The 17,837-nt window shown below is 36.8% G+C and overlaps 5 protein-coding genes across 6 annotated transcripts; 1 reads left to right on the top strand and 4 right to left on the bottom strand.

The window, feature by feature from the left end:
* Window positions 1-101: 101 nt before the first annotated feature.
* LOC18011621 (protein LATERAL ORGAN BOUNDARIES) lies at window positions 102-2,449 on the bottom strand. Its single transcript, XM_006394254.2, has 2 exons — window positions 2,277-2,449; window positions 102-780 (listed from the first exon to the last, which is right to left on the bottom strand). The coding sequence occupies exon 2, from the start codon at window positions 757-759 to the stop codon at window positions 202-204; it is 558 nt and encodes a 185-aa protein (XP_006394316.1). The 5' UTR covers window positions 760-780; window positions 2,277-2,449; the 3' UTR covers window positions 102-201.
* A 4,644-nt stretch (window positions 2,450-7,093) lies between these two features.
* Window positions 7,094-8,244, bottom strand: LOC18011620. Its single transcript, XM_006394252.2, has one exon. It carries the CDS (start codon window positions 8,209-8,211, stop codon window positions 7,216-7,218), a length of 996 nt encoding a protein of 331 aa, XP_006394314.1. The 5' UTR covers window positions 8,212-8,244; the 3' UTR covers window positions 7,094-7,215.
* An 84-nt stretch (window positions 8,245-8,328) lies between these two features.
* LOC18011794 (histone deacetylase 6) lies at window positions 8,329-10,886 on the bottom strand. Its single transcript, XM_024151303.1, is given in 7 exon segments — window positions 8,329-8,486; window positions 8,601-8,731; window positions 8,827-8,917; window positions 9,128-9,270; window positions 9,352-9,792; window positions 10,273-10,325; window positions 10,328-10,886. Coding segments are annotated over 7 exon segments (1,413 nt in total). The 5' UTR covers window positions 10,812-10,886; the 3' UTR covers window positions 8,329-8,416.
* A 486-nt stretch (window positions 10,887-11,372) lies between these two features.
* Window positions 11,373-14,890, bottom strand: LOC18013373 (DEAD-box ATP-dependent RNA helicase 30). 2 transcript variants are annotated; one of them, XR_002897661.1, is made up of 11 exons: window positions 14,725-14,890; window positions 14,170-14,651; window positions 13,757-13,936; window positions 13,507-13,668; window positions 13,260-13,414; window positions 13,001-13,093; window positions 12,812-12,897; window positions 12,467-12,693; window positions 12,196-12,347; window positions 11,720-11,953; window positions 11,384-11,617 (listed from the first exon to the last, which is right to left on the bottom strand). XR_002897661.1 is itself a non-coding variant. In XM_006394250.2 (10 exons), the coding sequence occupies exons 1-10, from the start codon at window positions 14,778-14,780 to the stop codon at window positions 11,502-11,504; spliced, it is 1,791 nt and encodes a 596-aa protein (XP_006394312.1). In that variant the 3' UTR covers window positions 11,373-11,501. The 2 variants fall into 2 exon arrangements, 1 of the variants encoding a protein (XP_006394312.1); XM_006394250.2 differs by lacking the exon at window positions 12,196-12,347 and having other exon boundaries at window positions 11,373-11,617; window positions 14,725-14,780.
* An 831-nt stretch (window positions 14,891-15,721) lies between these two features.
* On the top strand, window positions 15,722-16,973 carry LOC18013372. The gene is made up of 2 exons (XM_006394249.2): window positions 15,722-15,985; window positions 16,088-16,973. Exons 1-2 carry the CDS (start codon window positions 15,826-15,828, stop codon window positions 16,495-16,497), a joined length of 570 nt encoding a protein of 189 aa, XP_006394311.1. The 5' UTR covers window positions 15,722-15,825; the 3' UTR covers window positions 16,498-16,973.
* The last annotated feature ends 864 nt before the right edge of the window (window positions 16,974-17,837 follow it).

Here is a 17,837-nt window from a genome sequence, read left to right as displayed (position 1 = left end):
AATAATAATAATCAAAAACGACAATATCTTTATATATATCTCATCATAAATAAATACGAACAGTCCATGCATTTAAAGTTCGCAAGAAAAAAATCCCAGCTTATTATAAAGTATTCGTACCACATTCCACATACACACATAAATAAAGAAAGAGAGAGAGAGAGATGAATCGATGGAGCACACATAATTTATATACTCTGATCACATGTTACCTCCTTGCTGATCATGACCATTGTTCCAAGGAAGAAAAGTCCCATAAGATCCTCCGTTGCCACGTGGCAACTGAGTCATTACCGGACTCGCCCCTGAAAGTCTATAAACCGGATTCAACGGCTGCGTCTGCTGCGGCGGAAGCGGCTGAGGCTGAAACACCAAGTCGACGACGTTGCCGGCAGGTGTTGACGTGGACAAACCATAATGAGCCAAGTCAGCATTAGCCGCGTCGAGCTCCTTCTGAAGCCTATGGACTTGTCTCTGGAGATAAGAGATGGCTCCGACGCAGCCATAGACGGGATCACGGACACGTGCCTCAGCCTCATAGGCTAAGGAGTTGACTGCGTCTTCACGCTGGTGAGGGAGGAGCTCGTTGAGGAGCTTAGTGACGTTACTTGCTCCGAAGATCTTGTGGACGTTGGCGAATTTGTGTGGCTCCTCCGGTGGGAAATATGGCGCGAATATGCATCCCGGCATGCATTTCCGGCGAAGAAACTTGCACGCCGCACATGGTGAGTTGTATGTGTTTGATGACGACGACGCCATTTCTTTTCTGGTTTCTTATACCTAAAATCAAGTTTTTTATAAAAAGAAATCATTTCAGCATTAAAACAAAAAATAGTTAAAAACACACACACACAGGAGAAACGTAGAAAGGGACATAACGTACATGTCCAATATCTAATCTAAGAAAATTATAAACTAGCTTTACAAAACGTAAAGGTCTTCAAGATTTAACACAAAGATTCATCAGGACATGCTGGTAAATTGAACTATGATCAGTTTGGTTTCACTGGATGTTTTTGTTTTTACGCTAACTGATATATATCTAGCATTTAAAAATCTTATTTTTGTCAATAAATCTCATTAACTTAATCTGTAAAGCCTATTTTTAAGTATAAGCCTTATTTTTAGTGAAGTACTACATAAGTAATATGTGATTTAGGAAGCTGGGTCTAATTTATTATATAGACAAATATCACTTGGACACAATTTATATCACTTAAATATTACAGATCATAGCATCTCTTAAGTTCCCTCTAGAAACAATAGGAGAAACTGATTTAAAGTAGAATTCAGTAAGTTTTTGTTATATGACAGAGTATACATATATATACCTTAACAGAGGATATATATATGTATGGATATATATATATATACCCATACAGACTTTATTTCTAACATTGGACATACATGTGGATCAGTTCAGAATCAATTAAAACTATATGAGTGTTTGTACAAACTCCTTGGACAAAAAAAGTAACTGTTTTTATGTCAGATCGATGAGTTTGTGTATCTCTCGGTATAACAATATTACATATAACACTACTTTTTTTGTTTAATGCATATTTATATTACAAATTTTACTGAAAATTAAAGCATCTTTTCTTAATTGTGATTCAGTTGTGCCCTTGTGCTTTACCATCTTCTCTATCTTGCTCTCTCTCCTCAACCCTAGCTTTGTTAAAAAAAAAAACTAATTACCTTTAAAGAGAAACTCAGTAAGGATTCTTTAAATTCTAATCGAAAGCCCAAAATTAAACTTGGACGTCATAGAAAATTGAAATTTCGTAGTTTATCTTTTATAACTTATTGAGTTAGTCTTTCTTTCTCTATCCATCTCTATATATCTTTCTCTCTTTTTTCCCTCCTTGTCCTTGTTGAATTGAAACAATTCCACTAACCTCAAATCAATCCTAATCTGGATATGTATATAAATTTTAATAAATCTGATCTTAATTAGGTCAACTCAAACTGCTACGATGAAGATTTAATTTACACATGTACTATCCTTTTCTCATATGCTACAATTATATACCTAAGTCTTTTTTAGTAGAAATTCAAAGTAAGGAAATTGACAGAACGATCAATTAAAGTGGATATGTATATATACACATATAAGCAATCGCGCATAGAACAAATAACTTGAAGCATAGAAGAAGAAAAAACATATAATAGAAAAGGATTATCTGTGATTATCGGGTTATGCATACATCTAGGGATTTATTTAGATACATATATACATACATACATCGAAGCATATATAGAGTATATATATATACCTGCCTTTAGATCTTTAGGTTCTTTGAGGATCTAAGTGTATCTTTCTTCCTCTTTCAAGGGCTTTTTTCTTACCTTTGAAATTTGCTTCCAAAGTAGATAGTGTAGGCTTAACTCTTTAGTCAATGAGAGGGATATATTAGGGTTTTAGCCCTCTCAAAGAAAAGAGGAAAACCCTAATTTCAAGAAGAATTGAGAAAGATTTGTATAGAAGCTGAGAATTTAAAGAAACCAAACTAACAAATAAAAAAGGGGAAAAATGAAAGAGAAACTTTTTAGTGGAGAAGAAGGAGAAAGAGCAAAAGACAAAGTGTAATAATAACAAATGAACAATTAATAAACAGGAAGAGGAGGAGAAGGTATGTCCCTTAAAGAATGACTATGACATTTCATCTCAAGAATAATAGTAATATCATTCACTGTGCTCACTTTTGTCTCCCAATATATTGATTTATTTAACTTTAGCTTTTGTAAATTTTCTTCATGCATTTAATGATAACAATATTCCCTAACAGTCCCAAGATCAACCGTAAGCTAACTAATCAATAACCATTGTGTATATATATGCTATGATCTCTCAATACCTGTCACGCTGATAGCCATATTAAGACTTGGAACCTCAGGAGCCCTAAACGTCTCCATCAAATTCTCGATTGAGTACGATCACAGTAAATTCTGATTTGCAATGGGGATTGTTAAAGAGCATACTATTTAGAATATATACGAATGGTTTTGGCAGAATAAACTAGACCGCCAGTACAAATTTCTTGAATATATGCATGTTAACTTCTCATGGTCACTGTGTTCGTACCGTAATAAAAAAATCTTCACATCCTAAACTTAATATTAATAATTGAATATTCAATTTTCCTAATTGTGGCAAAATATTCTTCATTTTAATTTCATCGAAAAATAATATATATGAACACGGATAAACTCTCAAGACCTCAAAAGTAGCTAGGTAGAGACAGGAAATCAGTAAAAGTCAAGAGATTTCATGTGATCTCAAGTCAAGTTTTAATAGGTTTTGTAAAATCAAACTTTTGTAATGAACAAAAATAAATATGAGGGGGGTCCAAAGAGTTTTGAAGATATAGCTAGGGTTAGTATCAACAGTTACTTGTGTTAGAGTATATATTATTGGAAGTGACAACCGATTGTGACATTTTGTTACAGTGATTTCCTATTATTTAGTTTTTGCACATTTAATCACCAAATATTTTTAGCCGAAAGTCAGATCAAATATCAAATGTTGACGGAAGGAAATTTTTTTGACAAGAGTTTTTCCCACAAACTCACTTGAATAAAACATTCGAGTCGAAACTTAAGAGTTCAAATGACTACATGCGCTATTCTATTTTTTTCTTTATAAATAAAAGAGTTCAAATGAGTACCAGAGGCGCTATTCTATAAACAAAGTTCAAATGGTTCGACTCGAATATAAATAAATTCAGACTAATGTAGAATTAATGTTATTTTATATATATAATTCAGGCTAGTACTTCGAGCTGAACCTCTTGGAACGCTGTCAATTTCGAAAATAAGTTAGACTGAAAATTTCACCTTATAAGTTTTTTGGAATGCTTTCAAGATACAGTTCCAAGAAAAAAATGGCTTTCAAGATCCATTAAATAGTTATTCTTTGTCATGTTATGATGGTGGTTAGTGGTGGGAATATAGTAATTTACTAAAGTGAAGCATCTAGCCTTTTTAACCGAACTAAAATCTTAATTTTGTGACTAATATAAGGAATTAGGGTTCGAAAATAGAGGTCCTATTCTTTGCTAAAAGAGGAAACTAGTCTCGCACTCCTTGCGAAAAGAGAAAACGTAAATCTTCGTACTTTTTAGGATACAAAAAAATTGGTTCGACTCATATCAAAATTTTCAATCTCATTGATTTGGGCATTCAGATGGCAAAACATCAATGAAGTTTGAAAATTATTGAAGAACTATGATTTGGTTGATTGATTTATTATTATTATATATATATATATTGAAAATAAATTCAGGGATATAGTTGTTATGTTTTATATTATTATGAATTTCTTTTGAAACTTATTTGACATTGAATGAATTGTTTTATTTTAAATTTTCGACTTGGAAATCAAAATACTTGATCAATATCTTACGAAAGGAAAATTTAACAAATTTTACTATCATCAGAACTCAAAAGATTAAAGCAACTAATTAATTAGAGCTGGCATTGATCTATATATTAGCCCTTCAATGTGCCGAAAAACAATATATATATATATAGCCCTTAAATATGAAGAGGTTGCATACAGGCGTATAAATTGATACAATAGAGAGGTGGGGGTATGAAGTGTTATAAAGGGTTTGCAGAGAGAGAGAGAGAATATGGGTCCTCCTCACACATATGATCTACTAAAACTAGACTAGTACTACTTTGTCCCTCGCATTCATTTTCTTCTGTTAATTTAATTCAGTCCTTGTGACTTTTAGAATCTTTAGAAACCACATTTTATCTATGGTCTCATTTGAAACACAGGCACATATACGAGATAATATTTAATTAATGAATAATGTTGATGGAAGGTAAAGTTGGAGGTATGAGAAAGGCCAATGATTCAAAGTTGGAGAATAGTTTTTTGGAGAATAGTCTTGTGAATATCTCATTTGCTTTGCTTGTTTTTATATCTGCAGAATTGAATACAAGCTAGATTGCAATCATGAATATGAAACACAATTAGAAGAAGAAATAGAACTTATCGTGCATGTTTTTTCAAATAACATGAGTTTCGTGCATCTTCTTTAAAAAAAGCAAAAACAAAAAACAAACATGTTACAATTTAACTAATAACTCAATTATCTACTATTTCCACCTTGTACTTTTTACTGCAAATTATCACCCTCAAAGTCATCTACCTAAATGACCCATTAACGCAGTTAATAATTTTACTTACTGATAATGTAAAACATGTCAAGTATAGTTCAATGGAGAAAATATGCTAATCAACCTATATGGCTATATGGATACATTTATGTCTTATGCACTTAACTACATAATATTCATTTAATTAATTATTCTTCATTTGATATAGGTAGAATTTACTGCATTTAAGAGTTGGTAATAGAACGGTAAAACTAGTACAAACCACTAAATTTACATACTTCCTCTGTTCAGAATTATTTGATGTTTTATGAGATTTTTTTTTGTTCAGGATTATTTGATGTTCTCATTTTTCAATGTAAAATTTAATGAATTTATATTGTTTTTGACTTTTTATATTCTGCAGATTGTTTTCTTATTGGCTGAATAATATTTAAATGAATTATAGATAATGTTTTTAGTGTAGAAAAAATAAATATTAAATGCATTATTAATCTGTGTGCAAAAACCTTAAACATCAACTAATTCTAAACAGAGGGAGCAGGGCCGGATCTGGAGACAGCCTGATGAAACATCCGCCTACAGCCCCGAAAATTTTTCTTTAGTTATTTACGAATTTTTCAGCCCCTAAATCACAAAAAAAATATTTGTTCTTAAATTGTTTCTATCCCTCAAATTCTCAGATCCGACCTTGAGAGGGAGTAATTGGTTATTTAATTGATACATTGAAATAAACTGCAATTCTAAAATTGAAAAAAAAACTTCCAGTTATTAGAATTACAAACCTAAATATTTTCTCTGTAATATGGAATTTCATGTTTTGTCGAAACTAAAAATGAAGAAATTGACGAGCTAGGGATAGAGATTTTATTCTACCTCGGGATTGCTTATTTCTCTGCAGTAACACGTGATCGGTCAATTAAAGTCAACCCTTCGTTTCAGTAATTATAAATTATTTTACTAAAATATTAAATATACGATCAAAAATGTTGTATTTATGCTATAATTTTCATGCGTTATCCAATATTTCGTTTGTAGTAATCATGAAAAATCTGATGTGTTATTTATTGTAGAGTATATGCTATTTAAGCTAAATGCATAATACGAGTTTGATATTAAAAAAAAAAAGGCTAATAATTGGAATACATAGTGTAGATGTAATCTTAAGAGTGGCCCACGTAATATAAGAGTTATAGATCAAATCATTTGGAATGTAGCTATTTGATGTTTATTATTTCTGGAATTGATCTATAGATTCTAACTCCTATAGAATTTTAAAAGATTATTGTAAAATAAACGTACGGTGGTTATAACCTCCAATGATACTTTGCAACTAATTGGAATTTGTATCCTACGGGCAAAAGCCTAAGGTAAGCAAGAAGCATGCGTTTGATTTAATCTATATTTTCAACAATGTATAATGTTGATGTAGGGACTGTAGTCTATATCTTACAGATGTAAAAATATTGATAATCAAGAACTTTTAGGGGTTTGAATGCTGAACTTCATATTAACAAAATTTGTTACAACCTAAACTACTAATATTTTTAGCTTCAATCTAGCTTTCAAAACTACAGATCAAAAACTTGCACTAATTATGATGTATCTTTTCAAGTAGATTCTATAGTTTGAGATGATAAATGAACTTAATTTTTCGGGTGAAACGATTAAGAGCTAAATGATGATGTCGAAGAAAGAATGCCACTGTAATGCTTTTGCCTCCTGATGAAGCTTCAATGGATTTCACTATTTCAGCATCTAGATCTTCTTCTTCGAGTATAAACTGTGAAAACACTAAAGCCCAACTTTTGATTTTGGGTTAAACAGAGCGATACAGAGATCTTTGTCGACTTTAGCTACAAAAATACCAGAACTCATGGATAACAGTAATGAGTAAAATCTTTAGATTGAAGCCATGAAAGAAGTAGAAAGCCTTACGATTCAACAATATAGAAACAATGGTTAAGCCAACAAAGTTTTGTGTATGAGCTAATCAAATTTCATAGCTTGGCATGATCCAAAATGAGAGAGCAAAAACACATTGCAGCATTACTTTACACTAATTATCACAAGCAATATCATAAAGGCTTAATATTTCAATCTGAATTTTGTAAAAGGTTTCCACATATCAACAAAGCTGCGCAATTCGGGAAGTGGGAGTCTCTTCTTCCACGCATCAAGATCGGGTAAATCACCGGTTAGAGCCAGGGAGCTATCATTACCATTCCCGAGCGTTAGAACAAAGAGCTTATCACCAAAAACCTGGCTCATTGCTTTCAACGTTTCCTCCATAACCAAATCCCCATCTCTCTCTGAATCCTCAGCTTCCACACATCTTCCTCCAACATTCACCATAATCCTCCCTCTCTTCCTCAACCTGCTTTTCAAACTCTTCCACACTTTTGGATCTTGGAGCTCTTCGATCACACTCCCTTCACTAAAAAGATCAACTAAAATACCCGAAAACCCGGTTTTGACGCTAGCGTTCAAGGCGTCTCCAATGTTGATAAAAATCCTGTCTTTGTGATCCCTCTCGAGCTTAGAGAGGCCAAAATACTCTCTTCCGACGTCGATTACACAAGGGTCGATTTCCCAGCCATGGACGGTGATTTCGGGAGGGTAAAGCTCGAGAATCAATCTGGCTGTTGAACCGGCTCCGAATCCGAGAACGCCGATGGGTCCGGGAGGGATAATCGGAGGCAGGGTAGCGAAGACGTCGAAGTAACTGTCGGTTAAAGTTTTAAGGAGGAAAGAGATGCTGTGGATGTTACCGGGATTATCGAGGAGGAGGAGGCGTGAGCCGGCGAGAGGGTGCTCTGTTTTTCGGGAAACTTCAATGACTCTTATGTAATTGTGGCGGGATTTGAATTTCGCGATGGTTTTCACTTCGTTGGCTGGGATTGCGTCGTCGTCGTTGGAAGTTTTGTGGCGGTGAGATTGGGTGGTTGCTCGGCGGATAAAGATTGGGTTTTGCGGTGGTTTGGGGCGGAGATTGAGGGTTGAAGGAGAAGAAAGGGCAATGAAATGGCGTGGAATGTGAAATTGTGGTGGGAGAAGTTGGAGAGAAACAAGCTCCTTAGCCATGTCTGCTCTTAAATTATGGGCAATTTTACATATTTCTGATAAAATTGGATGATGAAAGTCTCAATTTTAAGCTATTTCCGTAGGTTTTTCTAAAGGCATTCATTGTCTTTGTAAGAGTAGATAGAACCCAAAAAAAAACTATTTAGATGCATTTTTCTGGTTTTGTTTGAATGGTAATAGAAATGGATTCCTATGAAACAAGTTTTTAAGAAGATGGGGGATCCACCTCCGGCTCTGGGTTATCATCTTCCATTTCATCTTCACCTGTAGAGTCCCTGAAGAATTTAAGAGATTTCAATTAAATACTCAATCACTTTGTAAACAAGTTTAGACAAAGACTATCAAGGGGTTTGGTAGACTGAACTAGGAGGAAGCTGCTTTTTTTTTACCTGTCCATAGTTGCGCCACCAATACCTGAGAAACCATGAAGAGGTTTCTCATCATCATCACTGTCCGATTCATAAGTCGCTGTTCCACTCCAAATGCGAGGCTTTGGTCTTTTCTCCAAGTCATCTTCCGGCTAAAGTTTCGAGATGAACATATCTAATGAGTCGGTAGGACAGGAAGAAACTAAAACACGAAAGAGAATAGAATGATTTGCAAAAAAAAAATTACCTCCTCCAAAACTCGATTGACTGGAGGTGTGTGCTGAAATGGCACGCTAGGCGCGTGTATTAGCCCCGAAAGTTGTTCTAGCAACGTGTTCCTGAAATATCAATAAGTCATTTCCCTAAGTTCAACATATCCCATTGACAAGGCCAACAAGGTTCGTAAGCCCAAAGCTATGAATATGTAAAGCTTTCCTGAACTATTGGAACCAGCACGAAGATAAATCCTATGTTACATCGAGATTACATAGGAATTCATTTGCAGCTGCAGTACAATAACCATAAAAAGGACTAGTACGAGGTCTTACCTTATCTTCTCCATATCTTTTGGTGTGTTCAAATTCTCCATTGGGCTTGGTTCGACATGAAGCGTATAATCTGGGCCAAAATACTCAAAATACTCATTGTACGGAAGTTTGTTGTCCGGCTCTACTCCAACCGCAACAGCAGTCTGCAACGAAGCAACAGAAACAGACCTTTCAAGAACAAGAACTTATTATATACTTTAAAAGCATAGAAGAGATGAAAAGACCTCATAACACCAGCAACGGGCAACATTTCGAATAGTATACCCTCCACCACCCAAGACCATGAGAGGAACGTTGTAAGATCTTAAGAACCGGAGGCAATCAGCATGACCCTTGACTGATAAGTTGAAGCAACCCAACCGATCACCGCTTAAGGAGTCAGCCCCACACTGAAGAACAACTGCTTCTGGCTGATACACCTCCATAACCTTCTGAATAAGAGGTCTGAACAAGCTGCGGAAACTTTCATCGTCCATGCCATCGTTCAATGGAACATTTAGAGCATAGTATTTTCCTTTTTCCGCCCCAACGTCTCTTATGTGACCAGTTCCTGGGAAAAAGTCCCCAAATTTGTGGAAAGAAACTGTCATAACTCTATCAGTGGTGTAAAACGCCTCTTCCACTCCATCTCCATGGTGGACATCGATGTCTATGTAGAGAACCCGCTGCAAACGAAATTTGATGAATGCACATTAGTGTGCAAGCAATAGAAACAACATCTTAACCTTTGCAAGCAATACAAACATCATCTGAAACTTTCGAAGAGTGCTGTCAGGATACAATAACAAAGAAACACTAATCCCAATTTAATGAAACGTAAGGAAGAAACTTGGAGAGAATCAGATGATGAAAACAAAACAAGTTGCAATATAGTATATTGTCTGCCCAATTTCTCAAACAAACAATTATCCTTTCGCCATGGAAACACTGAAAGGAGTTAAAAGACTATAATAACTTGCAGCTGCATTTTCTCAGAAACAACTGATGCACTTGACCTACATGATAATGCGAGATTCTAATTTGCAATTTCCGGTACATGAAAGAGTTAAAGATTTCCAGGCGCATTTACGAAAACTACTCAATAAGATAACCTTAAACCCTAAAATGATACGAGTTGTGAGATAAGCAGGGAATCGAGCATTTACCCTAAACATCTTGAGCAACTCGAGAATCCCTAGCACGATGTCGTTTACGTAGCAAACCCAGAGGCTTCGCTTTTCTTGGCATGGTGAAGCCCACCGCCCCAATTGATAGCGATATCCGCGTCCTGCCGGTTTAATTTGACGGCAGCGCCAATGGAACCTCCGGCGGACGCACGGCAAAAGTCGAAAAGTCCGTCGAAGACAGGACAATCCTCGCCGACATTGAATCTCCTTAGGTTTCGTGCTGACGAAGGATCGCCCACGGATTCCGGTGAAACGGAAGCGAGAAAATCAACGTACTCCGGCGAATGAAACCGACCAATATCGGCGGCGTCGGCGAGGTTAGGACGGCTGATTTCGAGGCGACGGTGGAGGTGATAATGGACGATTAGACTATGAGCCATACGGATCCGGTGAGGTTTCATCGGATGTCCTTGACCGTAGTAGTAGTCTCCGATCGTCGGCTCGTAGAAGTAACTGACTCGCCGCTTCCGACCATCGGGTCCCGACGGCAAAGACACGCCGCTTTCGTCTGTCTCCATACCCTTTCTCTCTCACTCACAATCTCTCTATCTTTCTCTTTGCCCGGAGACTCCGAAGACTGGAAAAAATTGTGAGGTTTGGTGTTTTAATATAAACAATTATTATTACGTTAACCCATATATATATATAAATACTTTGGATTAGCACCGGATATCCTCTCGCCGATTTCTTAAAGCCAAGATTAAACCATAGGGTAAAAAATCTTGTAAAATTATTCTTTTAGGAACAGAATAAGTAGTAATTATGTAACATCAAGTATGAACCATGTTTAGAGCATGCCATTAAATGTTGGACTATTGAATAGTTTTGTTTTAATTGACCAATTTGGATACTTATATTTATGTATAATTCATTTTTTTTTTTTTTTTGAAACCTGTTTTATGTATAATTCATGAAGGGAAAATAAACTCTGATCCAAATATTTATTAAATTAGTTTATATCATAAATTGTTTTGGTTAACAATTTTAACGTTAAATAATCTTCTATCAAAAGAAGTTTTAAGACGGATAAAATGAAGTTTAAACAGTAAATTTTATAAGTTTAGAGAATTATGAAAAAGAAAATAAATAATCTCATGAAGAAGAAGAAAAATCAAATAATTAAATAAAACATTTGTTCTCTAGCACGAAAACGAAAATAAACACGGTTAAGTATCAAATATCATCATAACTTAACTTTCTTCTATTCTCTACCAAGTCCTTTTTCCACCAGGAGGGACAAAGTTTGAAGTCGATCTTGATCGTTTATCCCCAAACCCACCACGTCCTCCTCCTCTTGACCGGAAATTTCGGCCACCACCAGAACCTGAACAAGTCAACAAAAATGGAATCATAATCATTTAAACTAAATGGCAAGATTATGGTTACGATGAACTCAAAATGAGGAAAGAGGATAGAGATTTCTCACCTCCAAAACCAGAACCAGAAGATCTGACTAGTGCAGAGAGAGTGGGGGGTACAACTTGACCAGCTTCTTGAAGGATCTTGATAAGCTCTCTTGCAAACTTGGCGTTGTCATGTGTAAAGAATGTAAAGGCCATTCCTTTAGCCCCTGCACGCCCAGTTCGACCAATCCTATGGATGTAATCCTCCAATGAAGTCGGGAAATCATAGTTAACCACACACTTTATGTCCTTCACATCTGCAAACCAACAAAACAAATGGAGAAAGAAGAAAGCACAGTTGAGAAGTTAAGCAAAAGAAGACTGATATGATAACAAATGCAGGAAGAAGAACAAAAAGAAGCTGCTGTGTGTATGAATTTTGGTGTTTTTAGAGCCTAGAGGAGAGGAGAGAGAACAAAAACCCCTTATCCCTACAACTGCAGATCTAAAAAGATCAAGAAACTAAGAGCAACACATTTTCCCAAGTAAATGTGCCCACCTTAACTTGCAGGGATAAGGAGTGTGTGTGACGGCGTTAAAACACTATTAATGCAAGCAGGTGAGTCGCCCAGGCTGCTCATAAACCAATCAGCTCCATGCCCGGGAGATGGCTAAGGGAAGCAAATTCTTCAAAGCTCCTTTTTTTTTTTCCTAATTCCAGAGGAAACCATGGAAAGCAGCAGCCAGGCGACTTTTGTTATAACTTTTATTCCCCAGAAAACGAAATGGTCTAATCTAATCCTCTCCTATTGTGTAACAGGGAATCCTACCAAGTCCCCTTGCTGCTACGTCAGTGGCAGTCATTATCGGGCTTCTTCCGCTCTTAAATTCTGACAAGACTCGATCTCTTTCCGCTTGGTTTTTGTCACCGTGTATGGCAAGAGCTGGCCATCCATCCATTCTTAATTGTCTAGTCACTTGATCACACCCTCTCTTTGTCTCCACAAATATTAAGATTTTACTTCCATCCATCAACTGTTTAAGCAGTGTAAGGAGCCTATCAAAAGAGAGAGGGAAAAAAAAAGGATAAGCATCATATCAGAGAAAAAATGGCACAGAAAGCTATTCAATATTTTCTATATTGTTTCTTCTCCAATTACAGAAAAATTAAGAACCTGTTGTATTTCTCTGGCGTCGGTACAATCTCGATTACTTGGTTAATAGACTGGTTAGCTTTTAGATCTGCTGATCCAATAATGGCCTATGAAATAACAATTGTTTTCAGTGCACAAACATGACTAGCCTCAACTTAATCAATGACAGTATACTCAATCTGAACAAGTTAAAGAATATATTAAGTAGACCTTGTATGGATCTCGTAGAAACTGCCTGGCAAGAGATTCAACCTCTCGTGGCCATGTTGCACTCCAGAGCAGTGTCTGTCTATCAGGTCGGATCTGTGAAAGGAAAAGGAAAATCTAAATTAAAGCCGTAATGTTTGAGTAGCAAAATACGAATACTCAGGTAGAGAAAAAATGTTTCGACTGAATCCCATTGGTCGACCACCCTCTCCTTAATGAAACTACTGTATACATGATAGCTTTCTAGGAGGGAAAAGCATACCTGAGATACAATCTTTCTAATTTGAGGTTCAAATCCCATGTCTAACATTCTGTCAGCCTCATCCAACACAAGGTAAGTCACTCTCTTCAAATTAGTGTGTTGGCACTCCAACATATCAATCAAACGACCAGGTGTAGCAATCACAATCTCAACACCTGACAAGGCAAATAGAGATTCGAAAGGTTTCTATATTCCATCCAAGAACCAGATATGAAAGGCTACGATATTGCAATGAGAAAAAATGAACCTCTTCTAAGATCGCGAATCTGAGGTCCTTTAGGAGCACCACCATAGATACAAGTACTTCTAACACCAGAGCGCAGCCCGAATTTTCTTGATTCCTCTTGAATCTGAACTGCTAATTCTCTGGTCGGAGCTAATATTAACACGATGGGTCCATCATCTTGACCTTAAAAAAGCCAAAGATACACACATAAGTAATCATGTTCCCAGAAAAAAATGCAGCTAAAATCCAACTATTATTATAAAATACTCACCCAATCGAGGTTGCGCACTTACGTGAACCAACGCAGGTAACAAGTAAGCCAGTGTTTTACCAGAGCCAGTCTCAGCAATACCAATCAAATCCCTACCCTTCAAAGCCATCGGCCATCCCTGAGCTTGTATTGGCGTGGGCTCAGTAAATCCCAGTTTAGCAATTGCTTCGAGAATATTATCTAACAAAAATATAACAAATAAAAAAAAGTCTATGAAATCAAAACATTGAACCAGGAAACAAATTTAACACAAGAAGCAAACATCCCTTCCAGAGTCCGTGGAACATTGAACAAAGCATACTTGCACTCAGCAACAAGAACATCGAAATCTACTTCAGCAGAACAGATGACATCTAAATCATATCCCCAATCACGATGAAAACAAAAAAACACTTGAGAAATGCAATTAATACCTGGAAAGTTAGCATCTTCGAACATCTTAATCGGCTTAGGAACATCACGCCCTTCAACGGATATATCCCTCCCTGTTCTGTACATGGCAACATCCTGCTCTGTCATCGCCTGCACAGCAGGACTCTCCACGTAGAAATTCTTCTCGAAATGGACAAGATTCCCAAAATTCTGCTTCGGAAGAGAAACGCTATCTAGCTCCCTTTTACTCGATCCACCTCGTCCTCCCCAATTCCCGCCGCCTCCGCCGCCGTATCCACCCCTTCTATCCCCGTATTGACCGTATGCGCCTCTTCCGCCACCGCCGCCGCGACCAACGGAGAAACCACTAGTAGGTGGGTGGAAAGCTGGGTAACGACCATAGCCGGAACCATCACCTGCCACTACAGGGGACGGTCCATATCCACCACCTCCACCACCGCCGTACCGTGGATTGTACGGTGCGGCAGAAGGATCCATCGGCTGAGACGAACCAACTGGGGCGCTAAGGAGAAAGCAAAAGGGTTAGAGATCGAAGATAACAAATTGAAGAAAAGGGTCGATCGCTATTAACTTACCCAGAGCGTTGGCGATACGAATTCGGATCAGCAAATCGACGATCATAGGAGCTCATCGTAACTTCAGAGATTGTTAGGGTTTTTTTTTTGTTTGTGTGTGTATGTGTGTGTATGTCTCTCGCTTCAATTGTAAGGCGTAGTTTAGAATCGAATTGATGCAAAGAGAGAAGAGTGCAGAGAGACGAAAGGACAACGAGCCGCAAAGTAACGAAAGCAGATACTTTTTACGATTCGTTCCTAGACAGTAAAAATTCCCAAATTAGAAACCCTAATTTTGACCGTGGTTTTTTTTTCTTTTCTTTTTACGCGCGAGTTTAATTTTTTTTATGGGCATAAGAGATGGGCCCTGACTTTTCCAATTCATTAATGGGCTAGAGCTGGACCGAAGCAAGCAAGTGTGATAGTGAGGACTGAGGAGGTTTGGAGCTACAGTGTAGTTCGGAATTCTGCAGTCTAAAGTCAATCATTGCACACAGTACGAATTTAAATTTTGGAAAGTCTTAACTTACCATGGAGTTTTTGAGACGTACCACCAACGCAAATACATAAAAATATCATGCATATCTAAGCAGTATACCATATATGATTTCTTTCGAAAAATCGTATTACTGACATTACATGTAACTAAATTACATAGACTATTAAACATACAGTAAAGTTTCAGCAGCAAAAGAGAAACAAAATAAGTTCTGAACGGAAAAATTAGTTTTCTTTCATGGTCAACATCTCTTAATTTCTTATGATGAGCTACTTTTTTTTTTTTTTGAAACACATGATGAGCAGCTACTTTAAATTACTTTTTGAGACAAAATAAATACACCCGACTTCATAATGAAATAATTTTTAGAAGGATATTCCGTTATGGGAATAACAGAATAGTCTAAATGCCCATAGAAAGTCCAACGAATTTTTCCATCCCCATACGCGTAAGGTCCCGCCGTGACGTCACTTCCTGCCTATAAAACCACTCCATCTGCAACCTTTCTTCTCGGTTTAAGACAACGAGAAACCAAAAACAAACACTCAATAAAAAACGAATTCCTCTTTTCTCCCAGAAAAAAAATACAAAAATACAAAAAAAAAAATAGAGAAACGCTAACAATGGTGGCGGTTGATTATAACGAGAAGAGCAGTGGAAGCAGTCTCAAGTTTCTATGCAGTTACGGCGGCAGAATCCTCCCTCGTTATACCGACGGAAAGCTCCGTTACGTCGGAGGTCATACCAGAGTCCTCTCCGTCGATCGTTCTCTCTCTTTCCAAGGTTCGTCTCCAGTTTCGTTTACATCACTTCAATTTGTGTTAAAATCACTTTCCCCTGCTCGAATCGAAATCGAGATTGATTTTTAATTAATGCTTTCTCCAGAGCTGATGAAGAAACTGTTTGAGTTCTGCGGATACTCCGTTGATCTGAGATGTCAATTACCCAACGGCGATCTGGAGACTCTAATCTCCGTCAAATCAGAGGAGGATCTAGCGATCATCGTCGAGGAGTACGATCGCGTCTCCGGAGCCAAGATCCGAGCCGTTCTTTCTCCTCCGAGGTCGCATAGACACGAATCTCCGTCGTCCTCTAGCGGAGATCGATCTCCGAACTCGACGTTCTCCGTCACGCCTTCCCCGCCGAACTCGCCTTCGCCGGCGTACGGAAGATATCTGCAATCTCGGTATTGTCTACCTCCCACGGATTTTGCTAGAAGATTTAATCATCGATCAGTGGAATCTCATTGCTGGGCATGTCGTGAACACAAAGACTCTAGGCTCATCTATCACTGACGGTGATTTAGAAATTCGAATACACGCCATACATACGAGGACGATGACGACGAAAAGACAAAATTACACGTTAGAAAATGGAAAATTAAGAAATTGGGATTAAAGTTTGGGTTTTTTTAAACGATGTGTTGGTTTGTGAAGAAAAGAATTAAATTTTTGTTCATAACTACGGTCAGAGAGATGACCGGTGGAGTAATTATCGTAGTAGTCGGAGAAGAAGACGGAATGTTCATACTCGGCGTTAGTTGCCGTTACCAGCCGTTAGAGTTACCATTATGACGTGTTCGCACGTATGGCGTTTTTTTGTAATACGTGATACGTGGCGAATACTGAGAGACTGTCTGGAGTCAATGTCAGAGATGTAACACGTGTATAGGCTAGTGGGTTCGTTACGTCAACACGTGTCAGCCATCCGCACTCTGGATTTATTTTTTACAAGACGAGGTTCTTTTTTGTTTTGTGGCTTCGTTGATAATGATAAGTCATTTTCTATTTATTATTTTCTATTTTGTTAACATCCTCTTTTCTTATTTCTTGTCTCATCAGGATTAAAGAAGGACATATGATACTTGCTCACACGGAGTTCATGTTTTTTCCAAACCATTTTTTAGTCCCACTTGAGAAAAAAAGAGAGTTAAATATTATCAAATCTATTACACTTATTCAGAAAATATTGAATATAAAAGAAAACTGATAGTGTACGTTAAGGAACGGCGTATTTTAGTTGACTTCCAAATTCCTTGCAACTTGTGAATGGGACAGACTCAGGACTAAGAATAATATAATTTGGTGAACAACTTGTTCCATTCTTCATTAAATTGAAAACTTGAAACTCCTCAGAAAAATTGTATATTACAAGCTGTTCAATGATTAAAATAATTTTCGGAGTAGCAGTACCATACATATTTTGTTGTTGAAAAATCAACCAGCAGACACAGCACACGAAAATTGAACCCCCTTTTTAAATTTGAATCACAAACTTTTATTTTCTATGACTATAATTTTTTTCAAATCACAAATCTTGAAGTCGCAATCATTCTTCATTAAATATGAAGACTTGGAACTCTTTTCTGCTCAAAATTTGACATTTTTTGTGGAAAAATCAAACATCAGACACCGCCTACGAACTGGAGCCTCTTTCCAGCATTTTAAATTGGGAAAATTTATGTTTCATTTTTGTATGACTAAATTTATTTTTAATTATGAAATCACAAAAAGATTCTCAAATTTTTATTCTTACAAAATTGAAAAATAAATATTGATTTTGTCTGCCAGTATATGTTGTTTAAATTATATAATCTTTGGAAAAATAGGATTTTCTACCCTTTGTTAACATTTAG

Source organism: Eutrema salsugineum, unplaced genomic scaffold, assembly GCF_000478725.1.
Source record: "Eutrema salsugineum unplaced genomic scaffold, Eutsalg1_0 scaffold_6, whole genome shotgun sequence".
Taxonomy (NCBI): domain Eukaryota; kingdom Viridiplantae; phylum Streptophyta; class Magnoliopsida; order Brassicales; family Brassicaceae; genus Eutrema; species Eutrema salsugineum.
This window is presented reverse-complemented; position numbering and strand designations above follow the sequence as displayed.

Bases quoted from the DNA above. Each gene is read 5' to 3' on its own strand.
- LOC18011621 (XM_006394254.2), bottom strand. From the start codon at position 759: ATGGCGTCGTCGTCATCAAACACATACAACTCACCATGTGCGGCGTGC.
- LOC18011620 (XM_006394252.2), bottom strand. From the start codon at position 8,211: ATGGCTAAGGAGCTTGTTTCTCTCCAACTTCTCCCACCACAATTTCAC.
- LOC18013373 (XM_006394250.2), bottom strand. From the start codon at position 14,780: ATGAGCTCCTATGATCGTCGATTTGCTGATCCGAATTCGTATCGCCAA. The intron at 13,094-13,259 runs GTATGCTTTTCC...TTCCTTTCACAG, and splicing joins TTAGAAAGATTGTATCTCAG to ATCCGACCTGATAGACAGAC. The intron at 12,694-12,811 runs GTTCTTAATTTT...CTCTTTTGATAG, and splicing joins ACGCCAGAGAAATACAACAG to GCTCCTTACACTGCTTAAAC.
- LOC18013372 (XM_006394249.2), top strand. From the start codon at position 15,826: ATGGTGGCGGTTGATTATAACGAGAAGAGCAGTGGAAGCAGTCTCAAG. The intron at 15,986-16,087 runs GTTCGTCTCCAG...TGCTTTCTCCAG, and splicing joins TCGTTCTCTCTCTTTCCAAG to AGCTGATGAAGAAACTGTTT.